Here is a 19,035-nt window from a genome sequence, read left to right as displayed (position 1 = left end):
ACACACTTGGGCTGGTCTAAGAGCCCAACGCCGAACATTCGCCAGCCACACCGTCCCATCTGACAACAGGCTGGACCCGTCCTGGGAGCACAAAGATACCAGTATAACCATTACTCTCATCTGCCCCTCCTGATGTTGATAACCTGGTCAACCAGTTAAACACTGAGTGAGCGGCACTACCGATCAGCCCAGGGGTCCACGTGAAGGCGAGCGAGGGGACCAGGCCATCCTGTCCCAGCTCACCTTCCACGGAGCTTGGCTTCCCCTCTTCAGTCTGCTCATTCTCCTCGTTCTCCTGGTTCTCGGAGGAGCAGGCCCGGGAATCCAGCTGCTGGAGGATGGTGGGGCAGAACTCCTGGAACTCGTTCCTTCCAATCCGTGACTGGTTGCTGAAGTTATGGGCGGCGAAGAGAGCCCCAGAACTGAAGCACTGAAACAAGGGCGAGGGGCAGAAAGCCTCTTAGAAGCTAGTCACACCCTGCCCTAAGCGGCCCGCCACTGACTCAGCCTCCCAGGAGGGAAAAAAGAAGATATAATTGTCCATCTGTAAGACTAACCTCCCCGGGTGAGAGCAAGGTAGTCCTTAAATTTGAAAAACTGATAAGTAATCTTAGAGATCAGTCACCGGGCTAAAACATATCTGACGCACATCTGTAAACGGCTGCCCAGAGGTTCTAGGCGCAACTGAATTCCAATCGTTGTGACTGGGGTGTGGTTTCTAGAAAACATGACCCTATTTGTATGCCTAAAGATATAGCTTCAACCAGATAGCAAATCGGGCTGCACATCACAATAGCGCAGGGAGCTATTACATTAAAATGCAAATTTCGGAAAATTCTCCAGAGCCATTGTGCACGGTACCCTGGGCCTGCCAGACCATAAGCTCTCAGTCCCTTTAGGAGGCGGCAGGGGAGTGGTTCGCACACACCATTCTTGTGTAACACAGCAGTTTTCCTTCTAATGATACTTTATACGTATCAGTCTTTATCTGGGTTTGGTTTTAGGTGGGCCTATCTCTACAGAGTTAGCCCTCTGGGTGAGCTGACAAGAGCTAGATCCTGCTGACCCCAGGACACTGACGTCCCACGAAGCCTCTGGGGTCAGGCTGCATCAGCCCCCAGGGTAGCCTCCTCAGAGTCAGACACCCACCACGTTCCTGTGGTTCTGAGTCCAGGCCACAGGGGCCCTTTTGATCTCTCTAAACTCTACCCTTCTTCAAGTCAAAGCTCCCATGAGCCTTCCCTGACTATCCTAGGGCACGCGCATCTCTCGCTCTCATTTTTTTTTTCTTTTTTACGCCTACAGCACCTGGTCTTCTCATCCGAGTACTAATCAGACCCGACCCTGCTTAGCTTCCGAGATCAGACGGAATCGAGCTTGTTCAGGGTTCCTGCTCTCATTTCTGACTCCTGCGATGACTGTCCCAACCACGGCATTTCACGCTTCATTTTAATATCGGCTAACTTCGTTCTGGGGTGGCTGAGCTCCCCATCTGAACAGTAAATCCCCTAAACATGACTCATATTTGTTTCTTACAACACTCAGCATAGCGAACAAAGTAGAGATATAAAGCCGTTGCTGGCTGACTTATTCCCTGGCTGCCTCGAACGGCCTCAGATTCACATTAGCCGAAATGATATGGAAGAAAGAACAGAGAAGCAGGAGCCAAAGGACCTGGGTCTTAGTCCTGGTCAACTCTCCGTGGGACCCTCAGTGTTCTCTCCTATAGAATAAGATTTTCCATCTGCACCTAGAGGTGCTGCAAGGTTCACCAGGGAGAGCAGGCAAAGGGCTTTGACAACTACAAAGGCTATTAGAAACGCTAGCGGTCCTGGGCGCTCCAGCTTACCCGTGCAGTTGCAAGGAAGACTGTGCAGGTCTGAGCACCCCCACTTCACAGCTGCTCTTTGGCAAGGGCTTTAAAACACTCATGCAGGAGGCGCTGCTGGAGACTCAGACTTGCTGATCCAGACAACGGAGGAGTGATCTGTCATCAAGGCTTGCCTGCCCCAACCCTGCCTGCCCTGAGCAGCTCATCTCTTGTGCCTGGTTAGATTGTGAACCCCAAGGGGACAGAAACAGTGCTGCGTGGAGCTGGGAGCCTTACCGTCGAGAGATTCCTCTGTCCCTGCAGGGTCTGGGTAACATTGTCCCGACCTACTCCCACATCCAGGTGGTTGAGCAGGGCCTTCAGCTGCTGCAAGGTGAGGCTGTCACCTTCCCCATAGCGGTGCATGAGGTCCTGCAGGAAAGAGGCTGCACTGATGGCGGCCGTCCCTGTGGACACCGTGTTAGCCTCAGCAGCAGCTGTCCATAAGATGAGCCGGGTCAGCAGGTTTCAGCAGGAAGCAGCTAGGGAAGGCTAGGTGCAGCAGCTTCATGGTGACAAATAAGCCTGCAAGAGCAAAAAGCCAGGTTAGGAAACCAACTTCCCTCTCATTCTCCCTTCTGCTGGCACCAGATCTGTCAGCCACACTCCAGACAGGATGGGTCTCTCCTCAGACCCTGATCCCAGTCAATATCAAAGCTGATTCTTCACCCTTGCTCCAATGCCTCTGCCTCGCTTTCGAGAAAAATCCTTCTTTTGCAAGTAGAGAATAAAAATAAATAAATTCCACGGGTTTGATTAAATTTTTTAAAAAGTAAAAAACGAGGTGGTTATATGTATTTTTTTAAAAGTCCTTATGTTTTAAAGATACTGAAATAATCGTAGCTTCAATAATATCTGGGATTTGCTTCAAAGTAACAAAGGAGAGTTGCACAGGAGCACGAATGAAGACAAAATCAGACGTGAGTCGGTCCCTGTTGAAACTGAATGATGGCTGGATGAGAATTCATTATACTATTCTATCCGCTTTTCCATATGTTTAAATTCTCCAAAATATAAATCTGAAAAGATTAATACTACAACTAAAATAAGAGAAAAAACCAGACTGGGAAAAATGTATACTACCAAACATGGTGAAGTTTTATTTTTATCCTGACTAAATTAGTGAACAAACATGGAAAACAGTCACTCTCTTTGTTTTGTTGAGACGACAAATTTAAAAGTTAGATGATGCTACTGCTACTTGTTAAGGTAGCAAAAGAGATTTTAAAAAATGGATCGAACCAGATGTTACTGTTAAACGACAGGCTAAGATAATGCTGGTGGCTACATAAAAATTATGACTCTTGAAAAATTATGGTAGTAGGAGCATTTAAATCCTTTGACTATTATGCTATTATGCTAACAGAAGCATTTCAAAAATAAAAAGGCTATGGGCAGAAAGATGTGTTATGGTCAAGGGACTTACAATGTATCAATCTCATGGAATAGTATGCAGCTCTAAAAAAGGAGACTCTGAGTTTAATGTTACGAAGAACAATTATGAACCAGTTAAGAACTGAGAAGGAACAGAGGAAAATGAAAGCTTTAAGGCAGTAGGATTAATGATAATTTTTCTTTTGTTAATCATTTCCCTTAGAAGAGTTACAATTTAATTAGTGAAATAAATATCAGGAAGGGAAAATGAGCCTCCTGTTGAATCCAGACCCAGAAACACAGTCACTGAAGTTGTTTCCATGCTTCCCCAGGTATGCCACCTCACGGCAGGCTGTGACAGAGTGCTTCAGAGCAGGCTTGTTGCATCCTGGCTCTATCACTTACCAGCTGTGTGATCTTGGGCAAGTTATCAACCAGCGGCGACATTCTAGAATTGCCCAGAGCAGTGATGCAGCTTGCCATGGCCTTTAGTGTCAGAAAGACCTAGCTCAAATTTCCGCACCGCTGCTAACCTAAAGTGACCTTGGCCAAGTTACTTAGCTTCTCTCTACACCCCAGTCTTCTCATCTATAAAACTTGTAGCCTCCTCATTGGATTATTGTGAAGATTTAATGCCATGAGCTATATCGCAAGTCACCGAGTGCCTGAATTATAGAAAGCACTCAATGAAATGTGGCTATTATTATTATAAGACTTGTGATTAACAGAGTTCCTCCACTTTGACTCCCTCTCAGCACAGATATGACACTGCTAACGGAACGGTCATAAATACCCCTGTGGCTGACTTTATTCCAGGCCTGTGGCACACATATCACACAAGTCCCCAACCACAAGCACGTCTGGGACATTGCAGGCTTTATGGGGCACGCACAGAGTCTTAGACACAAAGCATCACTCTTCAATGGAATATACTGAGTCACACAAACGGATGGTTGATTAGCAATAACGACAGTTTGTATAATTGTGACTCTGAGAGTAACAACTCTCAAATCTCCACCAAGAACCGAAAGTTAAATTATGGTACACAGTGTGGATCTTAGGCCAAAATGGCTAAACCCCACTGTACAAAGAAAACTGTTCTCCACCTGACCAAAGCCACCTAAGGCACGTGCTGGGCTGTCAAACGAAGGGTTGCGTGGCCTTAGGAGAGGAGAGGCAGAGAGAAGGTGACCAGTGTGCACCGTGCCAAGCACTGACATTCGTGGATTCTTTAAGAGAAGTCGGGACACTTGTCTACACAATGAGGAGACTGGGGTTCGGATATTAGGAAACATGATCCACAGCCAGCAAGAAGAACAGCAAAACCAGAACTGAATTTTTCATGAAGCCAGGTCTGAACGGTGCTAAGGCCATGGCGCTCTTCGCCACTGCACCTGCTGGGTTGGGACACAGAAGTTAACATGTCATAGGTACCACGGATGTCCCCCAAATCCTGCATGTCTGCAGAAAGGTTGTTCCCAGTTGCTACCAGCCCCAGCATGCACCCCAAATCCAGGCGTGAGATGCCCTGAAGACCTGCGTAGGGGAACTCCCAGGCATGCCTTAGACGAAAGGCTCTGTTCCAGAGTTCCTTTTGCAGAATCAATTCAAAAAAACATGTTTCGATTTCAGCTGAATTTCTCAAATGTATCTGCAGCAACTTCAAAACATCAGAAAACACAAACATACAAACACTTCAGGTCTGAGACACGCAAGGTGATTTTAGCTTTATCTGGGTAGTTATTCATGTCAAGGTCAGCATTTATGAAGTATCTGCTCTTTGCTGACCCAGTGGCCTGTCGGCTCTCAGTGTGGCTGCTATAACAGCCTGGACTGGGTGGGTAGATTCAGCAAGCGGAGGCTTCCTGCCTGGCCAACACTGTGACCGTGCCCGTGCCCACAGCCCAAAGTTAGGGGAGTCTAAAAACAACGAGGAGGCTGTAAAGAGTCCTGGTCCAGGGACCTTAGAGTTGCTAAATTAAATTCACTTTAAATCCAAGTGACCCTGGACTGTTGGCAGACGCAAAAGGCGAGTGTTCTATTCTAATGGAGATTCCCCGCCCTTAACTACAAGTTATTCCTAAGGAAAAAAACAATTCCTAAAAGATTCTTTTGAGGAAAGAAAGACGAGAAGAAGAAAACATACGGCTCCTGGAGCAACTGGATGGACGGTGAGGCTGGGCTGGTCCTCGCCGTGTGGCCCCCGCTGTAGAAGGAAGCCCATTCTATTAAGGCCATGAGAATGGGCGTGGCCCCCCATGGGCCACGCCTGTCCTTCCAGGGTGCCGAGCCAACTGCCCTCAAGGACATCTTCCAGGAGTGGTAAGAAGAAAATTTGGGGCAGGGCATGAAAACACTGGAGGGGAAAAGGCTCAAGTGTGCCACTGGCTCTGAGGACCAGGCTCTTCCACTAAAGAGAAGCTGGAGTCTCTCCACGCCTTTGTTCTCTTGGCTTGGGTTCAAAGAAGTAACTTATTTCAGTGCCTCAGCTCTGTCTCCAAGGTGCCAGACTCAACCCTTCCGGGGAGGAAATGAAAGACTTATGAGAAAGTTAGCAAGAGATGCTTGCTCAGAATGTCTGTGAAACTTCAAAAGTTTCCTTACCATACTGGAGGCTCCTAAATCCGAATTCCATCTGCCTGTCGCCCCTTTACTTGGTCCAGAAGTATCTCAACCTAGAAACAGCACCTGTCCTGTGGACATACCTGACTGCTGGATTTATCATATTTACCATGCTGCGTTTTTTTCTAAGCCCACCTCACCTCTTAGAGAGAACCAAACACCTTTACTGCTCTTTGGGGAGACAAAATAGTGTCATGCCATGATGCTTGGTCCAGAGGCTGGACATTAATGTGACTTGAACAGGCAATAGAGGCCTGAGGGACTGGGAGCTGCTAGGCCTCCAAACACTCACTCCCTTCCCTGGCCACCGGGGAGCCCATCATCCTCTTTCGGATTTCTCTGGGCCAAGGAATGACACGTGGAACATAAGATCAAATGCTCTAGAGACAAACTTGGCTAAGGCACAACTGTGTCCAAGGCCAAGTGGCAAGCCACAGGAAACGGGCAAGACGTGTGTTTGAAACCCTACCCTCTTATGCCAACACCACGCCCCGAGAGCATGGGCTATGCGGGAGCACAGGGAATTACAGGCTGGAACTCTTCAGCTGGGGTCTCGGTTGGCCGAGGCGTGGCAACCCGTCAAGGGCAGTCTGAACTGGGTTTTTACAAACCACTTAACTTAAAGTTGAGAAAAGACTGTCTACACTAAAGAATGACCCCGGGGGTTGGAGGAGTGGAGAAGGAGGCGTAGTGAGCAGCGGGGGAGGGGGCTGCAGGGACTGGGATGATGGCTCCCAGAGCAATGGCCCCGCTACTGACAGGCCTCAGTGAATCACCCCGGGTGTTCCCCTCAACCATCTTCTCCCCACCCGAAACCCGCAGGATATCAAGAGGCATTTGTTCTCTTATATTCCTCCGGCGACAGACAGCAGGGAGTCTCTGAGGCACGGGTCCCCTCAGCACACACTCTAGAGCTGGGAGTATCAATGACCCAGCTGACTATACTACAATGCAGCTCCCAGCTCGCCGGCGTTCTCTCCCATCTACGGCTTATTTCTACAGAAGACCTTCAAACAGACTGGTCTTTCTCCAGCCCCAGCCCCACTCCACCCTAAGGCCAGGGACTGCCAGCCTAATAGGATCTCCCAGTGGACATTCTTAGAAGCAGATGGCTCTGGGTGACTCCAGGGGAAACATTTCTGAGTCTCCATTAGGACAGGTGAATAAAAAATCCCTGAAACCTGGAGACGAAAGACAACAGGAGGCCTCAGGGTAGAGAGGTCCTGACCTGAGAAATCAAAAACCCTGCATTTGGTACAGGGGATGCTGGTTACTGGGGCAACCCTGGCTTACGCAACAGAAGGACCGCGGACTTGGTGTGAGGATTCCAATCGGCAGCCACTCCAAGCAACTCGCTGCTCTCACTAGGTCTGTTTCCTTAGTTTAGAAAGAGGAAAATAAACCCGCAGAGTTTTCTAAGTGTTAAGGAAGATGAAGTACGTTGAAACACTACATAAAAAATAAAGATTTGAGTTAAAATGAAGAATTGGAATGGCATCACAATTTTCCTACCCTGATAATTAACATTTGGAAAAAAAAAAAAAAAGTCAAAAGCGAGCAAAAGAAAAAAAGAAAAGAAAAAAGAAAAAAAAACAAAGTCACCTATAGCAGCCAAACAAGGAAACAGGCCAACTCTGATACGGTAACTTCAAAACCAGAGGCAAGGGAAGGAATGCAGGAGGCGCCCGCACGACTCATCCCCGAGCCCTGGCCCAGGCATGAAAGCCCCGGTGATGAGAGCGGAACCAGGAGGCGTCTCACCAACAGGCCCCAGATCGGGAGAGCTGCCAGCTGCCACCAATTCTTTTCCCTCTTCAGCGTAGGCGTACTGGGAAAGCTGCTGGGAGGTGGGGGCGGGGAAGGGGAGAATGCCACAGGTGCGACCGGAGGAAGAACAACGGGCTGACTTTCTTTGAGGGAAACATGTTCCCGGTACTCAGGGTCAAGGGCTCCAAGGCCACATCCTGAATTGGGGAAACTATCCAATTCCAGTGAGTGTTCCTACCCTTCCAACAGAAACGGAACACATCTCACAAATGAGTGGGCCGAGCCATACACCACTGGGGCCGTTAACGAAATCCCAGAACAGAGGACGGATCCATCTCTCACCTCATCCACACAGTCGCCATTCGTTCAGGCTACAGAAAACAGGTCATAAGGACCCAGCTCTCAGCACTGCTGTCGCTGGGGTGGGACAAATCTACCTCAACTCAGTGGCAAGAAAGTCACTGTCTTATTTTAGAGCCAACGACGCCAGAGAGCACTAGCATTGAGCACAAAAAGAAACGGCAGGCCAACCAAGCAAAAGACGAAGACGTCCACTGAAAGTAAGACGTAAGTCTTCACGACTGCCTCATGCTGTAGAATAACTTAACCGGAATACTGATGCAATAGAAACAGCTCAAAGATGAGATTACAACATAAAGTGAGATAAAAAGAGATGCGGGCTTACTAAAAAGAGACCAAAACGACATCGCTGAAAAATGAAAAAATTAATGATGATGAACAGAGAAAAAAAATTTTGCCAATAATTTAAAATAAAGATACCGACAAAGGAAGGTTTGAGATACCCACGGTGAATGCAAATGGAAAAGACAAAGGAAAGCTGATACAGTCATGCCCTGCTAAAGACAGGGATACTTCCTGAGAAGTGCGTGGTAGGTGACTTCGTCGTTGTGGGAACGTCACGTGTACTCACACGAACCTAGACGGTATAGCCTACTACACACCTAGGCTATATGGTATGATAATCTTCCTCTACCCCAGCTGGCTCTTGGCTGAGACATCCCTGCAATAAAAGACAGATTAACAGGAGAAAAACAAAGAAAAGTTTAATAACACATATACTTCCTGTATACATGGGAGAGACCCAGGAAAACTGAGTCATTCATCAAAATGGCTGAAGCCATGACCTTAAATACCATCTTAGGCTGAAGATAAAAGAAGATGCTGGGGGCTGGGCAGGGAGGAGGGCTATCGGTTCGGGGAGGTTACCAGGAAAGGCACAGTCAACCAAGGAAAGGTCGTTATGCGATTTAAGTCCATGACTTTTGCACTGATAAGAGTTTTTAGAGAACCCTCTTCTTCCTGGTACAGTGAGGGAGATATCCTTAACAAATGGAAGTTTCCCTTACAAATATAAGTGTGTTTTACAAAGCATAATTTCGCTTTCAGAGCTTCTCCCATGTCTTCTGTTTCTTAAAATTAACCAGCTTAAAATAATCACTATGCCAAACTGACATATACTGGGGTGATGAATTCTATCCCCCTACAGCTCCTAGACTATAAACCTATACAGCATGTCACTATGCTGAATACTATAGGCAAATGTAACTTTGTGGTTAAGTATTTGTGTAATGCATTGCGCTCCTATGTTAAGATGGCTATGACGGTCACTAGGCAATAGAAAATTTCAACTCCATTATAATCTTATGAGACCACTGTTGTATACGCAGTTAGTCATTGGTGGAAAAGTCATTATACGCCACATGACTGTTAACTAGAAGACAAAGATACCAACATAGGGATAATTGGTTTCCTGAAGTAGAGAACCCACGAATGGAACAGAGGACCCTTCTAAGATAAATAACACAAGATTTCCCTGAAACGTAAGGAAAAACAGAATCTGAAGATTGAAATACACAAAAATGTGATACAGAATGCTCAAAACTGAGACATTGCCTAAAACCTCTTACATGTCGGACAATTCAGACTGTCCTCATCTTTCCCATAGCAATGTTCAGTATCCGAAGGAAATGCAACAATGTTTACACAGTTCTCAAAGACAATGTAAACCACTAATATTATTCCCAGCTAAGAGGTCCTACAAATTTGGTAGAGAACAGGCAGAAATTCTGATGCTTGAAAGCAGTCAGGGAATACAGTCCCCAGCCTGGGGGGTTAGTGATGGGGGTGGGGGGCGGGCAGGGAATAACGTGATAACGAAATGTAGATAATTAACAAAGAAATTTTAAAAAGGAGCCCAGAACGCAGAAGCCATGGTAAGAGGACTGATGGTAAGCAATAAAACCTTCAAACGAGAAATAATTTAAAAAGAACTACAGGGATTATGGTTACAGGACAGAATCTAAACGTTATTTTAAAAAATGGACACTTTAATAATGTAATTAAGACAATGAAAAGATGGGAAGATGAGGGAAAAAAATGTGAAAATGAGAATGTCCTCATTTTTCGTAGCAAAGAGTCAAACAATACTGTCTGCAATGGAAACGCATAATTACAGGTATGACCCACAAGGTCTTATTTTTTCTTAACTTTATTGGGATTTTTGAGGAAATAATCTCTCTTAAGAAAAACATTTCTTTAAAGCTTAATAATTCCTTTAATTTCACTACAGTTTCTTTTTCTTCTGTTACATTCAGGGACATTTTAAATACACTTTTATAGAAGTATTTGTTATCGATTTCTCTATATCCGTTTATCTATGAGTATTCCTGGAAGACTGTCTGGAATAATGTTCATCTAATACTAGTGATGACTATTTCTGAGTGGTGGGATTTTGGAGAGTTTCGGTTACTTATTTATTCTTCAACTCACTGACGTGTCACCCACCCATGGGTAGTAGGGGTACAGCAATAAGAAAACATGGTTATTTTTATAATCGAAGAGTTAAGGATCACTTTCTAAGTATGACACAAAACCTAGAAGCTGTAAATGTAATAATCAATACAGCTGACTACAAAAATGGCTGACGAAACTACAGTTGAACATAAATACACAGATTAAAACAAAAAGTGGCAAGTATTCTACACATAATTAGTATATTCCTAGTATACACAGTCCATTAATGATAGTCATCTGTGCAAATACTAATCGAACCAGTTAGAAATCCAGCAGTCTCACAGCTTGGTACTTAAATCAATACCATACTGCCCCACAGGCTCTCGGGTAGTTTCTGAGAAAAACTACCCAGCCTGCAGACTTCGCCACCCACCTAATGAACATCGTCAAGAGGCTACCCTCCTGTGAGACAAGCTAAAACTCCTCTGAAGCACAATATAAATATTACAGCGTGCAAGCCAGCCCTCGGCCTTGGCCAAGTGGCCCAGGACTCAATCAGCTATCCCTTCTGCCTCTTGGCCTCCCACCTAACCGGTTGCTCTCCTGCATACCCTAAAAGGATGTGTTCTCTTCTGCCAGCTCCCACTCCCAGAACCTCAGCCTCAAGCTTTGGCCGGGCCCAAGGCCACCCAGGGCGGGAGATTTCCGCAGACAGTGCAGGATGGCTGCCAGGGGGAGGGGGCGGCGGTACTTGGAAGCACTGGCCCACTTGCTCTCCCTGTGAAACCTCACGTTGCTGGGAGGGATAGGATGTGAAAACTTAAAAAAAAAAAAAAAAATGAGCAGCAACCTAAAAGCAGGGAACAAAATTAGAACCAGCAGCCTGCTGCTTGTCGATCAATACTGACTGAGCCCCCACTGTGTGTATGGGTGCTTGTGGGAGGGAGGGCAGAGCCTGGAGTCAGCCCGGGGCAGCCACCGCAGACGGCAGGGGTGTCTGACTTAGCCGCACGCCGCTGGCTGCCCAGCCGGGTCCCTAGCGAGGAACAGCAGGGGACAGAGAGAGTGAGTGTGTTTGCCTGGCTCCACTGTCCCAGCCGGAGCCTGCGCCTGACAAAGCAAAGAAGTCTTCCAAAACTAACTAAGTCGGGCAGAGGCAGCTGGGTGAGCAGGAGCCAGCCAGGGATCCCCCACCCTGAACCGCACCCCCAGAGGCCTGGTCAGAGTTCCCGCTATTCTCGTCATTTATCCATCAACATTTCCCAGACACTCAATTGCATAACCCTGACTTGTTGTCCCTCTGAGTCCACTCCTGTCTGTCAGGTGACAGGACCTGGCACGTGGCTTAGAAATCATGACACCACTCACTTCCACCACTTACATCACCCAGATGGAGCAGAACTCCCTGACTTGTTATTCAGGGTCAAAAAGTAAGCAAAATGTGTGATCTAGTGGCTAAATCATCAGACAGCGTGACAAGTTGGGCAGCCCTGGCTTCGAGTTTGGGGTCCACCGCTAACCTACCATGTGTCCCCAGCACAAGTAAGCTATGAAACCTCCAATCCCACAGGGCACTCTGATAAATGAAAGACAGCCTGACGCTGAGAACACGGTGTACACTTTAGGTCTCTTCCTTCTGTTCCCTCTCCTCCAAGCTCTCAAGCCAATTCCTTCACCTAGACCTGAACCCTGCCTGTTCTCACTGGGCAGCTCGATTGCCTCCTTTGCCAGGAAGCCTTCTTGGATTACACAGAGCACTCTGTGACTCCTAATTACTCCAGGCTCCTAATTACCTGCTCTTCCACAGTGCCTCCCCAACACATTTTTGTTCTTTGGAGGCAAAGAGAACCCTCCCCTCACTCCTTCACAACACAGGGCCTGGACTCCTGCTGAGTACACAGCAGGGAGAAGCAGAGAATTTCTGCTGGAAGATGGGAAGCCCAACCTGCCTTCTAACTGCTGTCTGTCTGCAGGGCCTCTAAGGCTTGGCGAGCAGCAGGAGCTCAGCGCCTCCTCAAGTGGCGGCTATCTCCCCAGGGCCCACAGACCAACTTCAACCCTGATTGTCCAAGGTCAGCTGTTAAGACTACTTAATACTCTCTTTTTCTCTAGACTAAACAACCTCCATTCCTTCAATTTCATTTATACTCACTGAACTAAAAGCTAGTTATACCTAGGAGACTTTAAAAAAACACACACACAATCCAAGACTTCATTCATTTAACAAACATCCATTGCCTACCAGTTTCATACCAGGAATTACGCCAGGTACTGGGGATGCCTGGAACCTGCCCGCACAGAGCAGGGAAAGCAAACGAATCCAAAAAGTAACTTACAAGAACACTGATGACAAAGGTTATGTTTTGATCAGGGTTCAGTTACGCAATCTGAGCAGGAAGGGATTTTGTACAAGGTATTAAATGGCTTAGAGAATCATCAGAAAAGCGGGAGAAACAGATTCTAGACTGAGCTTCCAGGAGCTACTCCCAAAATCACAGCGCAGAGCCAGGCTGCCAAGGAGCCGCGGCCCCTGCAAGGGCCCTCCCGCCACCGGGCAGCTGTGGCGCCAGAACGAGGCCTGCTCTTGCCACGAGCCACGCCAGCCGCCCACACGTTTACGGCCGGACCGAGTGCAGCTAACTGGCAGAAACAAGGCACATCGGGAGTTTTAGTGCAAAGGTGTTTGGAAAACGTAGTTTTTGATTCTCTGCTTCCAGTAGGTTGGACTATAATTAATCATCCAAAGTATGCACTTAGTAGTGAAAGGAGGCGCTGTTTACAAACACGTGGGGACAAGAGGCGCAAACCCCACAGTTTTCTTCACGTGGATGCCTGGGGAACAAGCCGCCACGCACCACGTGCCACAGATCACAGAGTGGCGGACTACAGGAAGCTATGGAGATCACGGCAGGGCAGGCAAACCTAGTGTCAGGGGCCAGGGATGGCCTCCGGAAAGATTACTTTGGCGGAGACCTGAAGAGTCATAAAAGTGGGCCCGGTGAAGGGGGTGGGGATAGGGTGGAACATTCCAGATGCAGCTGAGACGGACTCGGAGAACATGGCGTGTCTAAGTCTTTAGTGTCCAGTGTGGCCAGGGTGTACACAAGAGGGTGTGGTAGGGCCCAGGGCAGGGATGGGCCTGCCGGCCATGTTAAGGTAGAGCTAGGCTTCATCTGCAGTAGAGATGCCACCAGATTTGAGTTTTTAGTGTACTCGTGGGGCTGCAGTGTGGAGGACGGAGTTTAGGTGGGCAAGAACAGAAGCTGGTTACCAGGGAGGAGGCTCTCTGGTGTCCAGGTGGGAGAACACAGCATCCAGTGTGTTCTAAAGAGCAAGGCTTCTTTCTCTAGCTTCAACCCAGCCTGGGGAGCTTCCCCAGGCCCTGGGGCCGCTGGCCTCAGCCTTTCATTAAAGAACTGAACAGGCTCCTCTTTAGCGGTTCCAAGGAGAGAAACAAGCCCCACCACTGTCCTCATAACTGAAAGTATCAGAGTGAGTTCCCGAGGACCAACCCCATCCCCATCATCTCCTAAATCAGGTTGAGACAAGTCTGCTCAACTCTCTTGCTGTAGCAGAAGCGCCATTTATAAATGCCAACTCCGACGCCCTGGCAGCAACACTCTGGGGGGCAGAATTTGCCACCAGGGGCCTCTCACAAGAAGGCTCTCTTCTGCTCCCTTCTTCCTAAAATGGGTAAAAAGAGTCCTCTGAGCCCCGAGCTCCCTCTGGCAGGTGAGGTGAGCCCCTCCCAGAGAGTGAGCCGTGATACACTGAGCTACAGCAGGCAGAGGCATGCTTGTTTCTCTGTTGAGGCGAGCCTCTCTCTACTAGCAGCCAGGCCCCGGGGCAGCTCTCACTGCTCTGCCTGCAGCAACGACTCCACCTTGCTACCCACCCTCCCTGCCTCCCTCAGTGCCCTCCTGGACCACTATCTCCCCTTTACGACCCGCCCATCCTTACGCCAGCTCAAGCCCCCAAGTCTTCCTCGAAGACTCTGACCGTGCCAGTCTCTACAGCTGAGATGCTGAATTGTCCCGTGATGATTTCTCTAAGGAACTGATTTTTAAAGTGTAGTTCCTGGACCAGCAACATCACCATCACCTGGGAACTTGTTGGAAGTACAAATTCTCAGCCTGACCCAAACCTGCTGAATCAGAAACTTGGGGGCAGGGTCCGGCAATCTGAATTTTAAGAAGCCCTCCAGGTGATCATAATGTACACTAAAGTCTGAGAACCACTACTCTCAGAGAAGGATCTAGAGCTTTCGTTAGATCTCCAGATTTCTTCACCAAAGAGGGCAAGAGCCATCACGGTCCAGGGGCGGCCCCTTCCCACCGGGAACCCAACCTTTGAGCAGTTACTGCTCATGAGTACATGACCAGGGCACCCAAGAGAAAGGCACAGACTGTACCTTAGACTTCTCGGTAAGTATTTGTCAGCAGAGGAATAAATAAGCCCTATTCTCATGAAAAAGAGGGTTACTCAGAAAAAGAAAAAATCCCAGATTTCTAAACTGGAGTGAGAAAAGTGGCAGGAAAGGGAGGAAAATTGGGTAATTTCATTTCTGAATCATAATTACTCCATTTTCCCTCCCACTGTCCAAACTTCCCACATGGCTCATTCTTTGGCTCAAGGTCACTGGCCATTACCATCTGATTATTAAGGAGAAAGGACTTCCCATATCCTCTCGGGACAGACATCCTCTGCTTCCTCACTGTGGGCTTCGCTACGTGACCAGATTGCCCCTCTTCCCCAGATCCCTGAAGAGAACCCACTGCAGCCCACCACCGCTGCATGCTACTCACACGCCCACTCCCGTGTCCCCTCGAAACCACCCTATACCACTTGGACAACGCCACTCCTGCTATTAAAATCCATAAACTTCCATCACTCCCCTCCACCCAACAGCCGTGTGGTCAAGGGTCCCTCCAGCTAGGCTCCCACCACCTTTCCCCCTCACCTGCCATGACTCTCCAGCCTGGACCCCGGGCTCCATCGAGAATGCCCCACCCCCTCCTGTCTCCACGCAGACCCACGGGACTAGGAAGTCTGATTAACATCTGTTGGAAACATCTGTCAGAAAGCTGAACGTGTGTTCCAAGCACTCTCTCCACAAGTGTGAAGGGCCTGGATGTTAAAAAAAAAAAAAAAGCGGGAGGATGAACTGCAGGAAGCAGCACCATCCCTGACCCACCCCACCTGGGAAGCATTCTCACCTTCCTCTGCATCCCAACGCTTTCTCGCAGAGGTATGCTGCCTCGGAATGACAGTTCTGATGCTTCCAGTTTAACTTTCTTGGTTGTTTATAACAATCCTGAGAGGCTGGTAGGATCTAAATAAGTCCTTGCCACATGAATATGTAAATACAAATGCATAGAGAACGGATACGCCCTCACCTTCTCTGGAGATTCCAGAATGGCTGGGGCAGACTTCACTGATGATGCCGTCCTGAGGGCCAGGAGTGTCTTCGCAAAGCTCCCCCTGGCCCAGGTGTAAAGGAGAGCATGAGGAGCCTGACCCTTGCCCCCTCTTGAGCCCCCAGTCTCTTTCTGGGCCAGAGCTCTAGAGGGAGGCTGTCAAGATCACTCACAGATGGCTTCCAGAGCCAAGGTCCTCAGGTTTCTGACGCCTATCACACCTGGATACAGACAGGGCCAGCAAAAGACCTACGTGGGCAAAACTCCCCTTCCTCGGGTTAAACGACCTCATCAGGGCTCTGGGTACGACAGCAGACTCCGGACGATACGGTGCAAAAGCTGCAACCTCCCTAACAGCACAAGGACTTATGCCTGTTATTTCCATTTGTCCTTCTGCTCCTCTACCTCCTGCAAACCGCTGCCTATTAAAAGGGGATCAACATTCTAGCCAGACTTAAAGGCTTACCTTCTCTGGCCAACACCAACTCCAAAGGGCAATCCGACTGCCACCTGGAAAGGATTTCCGATTTCCCCCTTACAACTCAGACATGCACTAGAGTTCGGGTGACTTTCAACTCCCAACAGAGAGAAAAGAAAGAGGTGAGAATTCCTATGGCGGCACTACTTACAGTAACGAAAACCCTGCGGGCAACCCGCAAGCCCGGGCGAGAGAGGCTGCCCACGAGTAAACTAACCTACCCTCACGCCAGAATAGTACCCGAAGTGAATCCACTACTCATTCTTCAAGACCTTTCCCTCCAGGAAAATGTGAAGGACTGTCTCAGTCTGAGGACACTACACTGTGAACTCCCTGGGGACAAGAGCCCGGTCCAGTTTTCCTCGTAAAGCCGATGGAGCACAGGGGACGTGCGTGAAGGCAACGCTGAAATTCTCGTTGAAATAAAAGCTCCTAACAAGCCTTCCAGCTTCTACTGGGCACCTACCACAGTACTGTCTGTCCTTTCTTTAAGTATGACAGACAACAGGTAAAGTGTCCAAATCTTAAGAGTAAAGTTCAATGAAAGAGGCATCCTTTTTAAAGTGTAAATCTGATCACAGCGCTGCCTTTGCTTTAAACCGTGATGGCCTCCAAGCACAAGGGGAATGAAATCTAAACTCCTTTTCCTGACCTATAAGTCTTCTGGCCCTTGCCGATGCCATCGACATTACTGAGCGTCCTCACTCCCCGGGACCCAGCCGTTCTGGCCTTCTTTCTGTCCCTTCGACACACCAAGCGCATTCTGAACTCGGGGCCTTTGAACTTGCTGGTCCCTCTGCCTAAAATGCTCTTCCCCTACCTCTTCGTATCAGGTCTCAGTCCAAATGTCGCCTCCACGAAGTGGAGGGATACCTTGTTAAAAAAACACACAAAAAAAACCCACTTCCAGTCGTTCAGAGTCTCAACAGCCCGTTTCTTTTTTTCTTAGCACATGTCACTACCTAAAATGTCTTTTTTTTCTTTTTCTGTGTTTACATATTTATTCTCTACCTCTGGGCCTATTTTCCCTCCTGCCAAGGCTGGAGGAGTGCCTCGGAGGGGAGTCAACCCCAAAGGATATCTGCTGAATGAGTGTTTTTGTTCTCCTGCTCGTTTTCATAGTGCTTTGCAGTTTAGAATTTTATCGTGCTTTGGATTCTACTCCAGGTGAACCACAAGCACTCTCAGGGGGCGAGACCCCTTCTCCTGCAGCTTCAATAGAGCTGATGACTCCAGAGAAGTTGGTCTGGAGCTGCGGCACAAAACATAAGGTAGAAAAACTAAAGAGACACCTAAGGTGGCTTGGGAGATCCAGGAAAAAGGTGGTGGGAGAGAGGCAGGCACACACAGGCAGGCAGCCTGTTTCCCACGACCTTGAAAACCAGCGTGCTGAGGACAGGCCATCTGATAATCCTGCCTAAAATAACATATTAACTCTTCCCTGCAGCAGAAGCAGAAAAGGAAACCCCAAAAGCACAGGCTGTTTCTAGAATTTCTCAGCTGCTCATGGAAACTCTGAGTCTGGGTCCCGTCACACACAGCCTCTTCCAACGTGCCAGCTGCACACGTCCTGAAGGCAGGGGGAGGGGCTTCTGCGTGGCCGCCAGCAGGGAGTGGTGTGAGGAGAGCCAAGGTCACAGGCACAATCTGGCCGGCAGGACTGTACACATACCACGGTTTACCCTCGGTCAAGGCCTCTGCCATGGGAGGTACCTCCGCACAGCGCACAGCGTCTGCTGGGTGTCGGGGTGGCCGAGGAGGGAGGAGCAGGAACTGAGGAGGGAGGAGCAGGAACCAGGACAGAAGCTCTGTTCTTAGGGCTCAGGCTACCCCAGAGGGCATTTTGGCTAACGGCCCGAGTCCAGGGGATTGGGTGGCTTTGGACTTTTTGCACCTTTCTGGGAAAGCTCATGAGAAGGGCCATTGCTTGCTGCCCCTGGAAATTCCCCAGGGACGTGGTACCCTGAGAACTTGCCAGGCCTCTCAGATGGAAGGTCTCCAACAACAGGGAAACAAATGGTCAGCACCGAAATATATATATGCCAATCAACGTCACCTGGTCCTGAGACAGCAGAGCGCAGCACAGGCCACCAGTGAGCAGGGGAAAGGAGGACAGGGCAGGAAGGGGTGCCAGGGCCTCCCACTCCTGGCTCACCTCCTGGGAGGAGAAACAGGGCCAGCATCCCCGCAGGCCAGCGTGGCTCCACCTTGCCCCAAGCCTCCTGTATTCCGGCCTCTAAGAAAACGAAAGTCCTCGGGGCTGGCCCCCACCCTCCTGGTTTCCAGGAAAGGATTAGAGTCCTGACAGTTCGGTCTGTTCCCCGTGATTTATAGGGCTCCCCTCATGAGGACACATACACACACCACTTTCTTGCTCTTACACAAACCAATCTTTCAGGCTTCCAGTAAAAGGCATGAGGGAAAAACAGTGGTTTGGGTCTGTCCTCCACCCACTCCCTTTGGGGACAGCCCAGCAATCCTGGGGGCGGTGGGTGGAGGGTGGTGGTAGGAGAAGGCCATCAGGTCAGCTGGCTGCCTCCGCCCTTTACCCTCAACCTGGCAGCACAGGGCATAGGGAAAGGCCCTAAGGGGTGAAGGGATTTTCCCAGAAGAAAAGGAATCAGTGAGATCCAGGAGCAAGCTGGCCAAGAACAGTTCCTGCCCCCAGGACCATGTCAATAAATATTTACTAAGCACTCACTATACAATTGAGTGCCATCTCTATACATGGGTGCCATCTCTACATGGGTGCC

At 48.8% G+C, this 19,035-nt stretch overlaps 1 protein-coding gene across 1 annotated transcript in view; it reads right to left on the bottom strand.

Annotated features, from left to right (window-relative positions):
• SLC39A14 (solute carrier family 39 member 14) overlaps positions 1 to 19,035 on the bottom strand; it is a 40,651-nt gene that overhangs the window by 12,015 nt on the left and 9,601 nt on the right. Inside the window, exons 2-3 of the mRNA XM_006904381.3 lie at positions 2,108 to 2,395; positions 244 to 430 (exon numbers count right to left, since the gene is read on the bottom strand). Coding sequence (XP_006904443.2) covers positions 244 to 430; positions 2,108 to 2,236 — 316 coding nt within the window. The 5' untranslated portion in view covers positions 2,237 to 2,395. The remainder of the gene's footprint in view (positions 1 to 243; positions 431 to 2,107; positions 2,396 to 19,035) is intronic.

This window comes from Pteropus alecto, unplaced genomic scaffold (assembly GCF_000325575.1).
Source record: "Pteropus alecto unplaced genomic scaffold, ASM32557v1 scaffold160, whole genome shotgun sequence".
In the NCBI taxonomy this organism is placed as follows: Eukaryota; Metazoa; Chordata; class Mammalia; order Chiroptera; family Pteropodidae; genus Pteropus; species Pteropus alecto.
The sequence above is the reverse complement of the archived record's forward strand: the minus strand, read 5'-3'. Positions and strand labels throughout refer to the sequence as shown.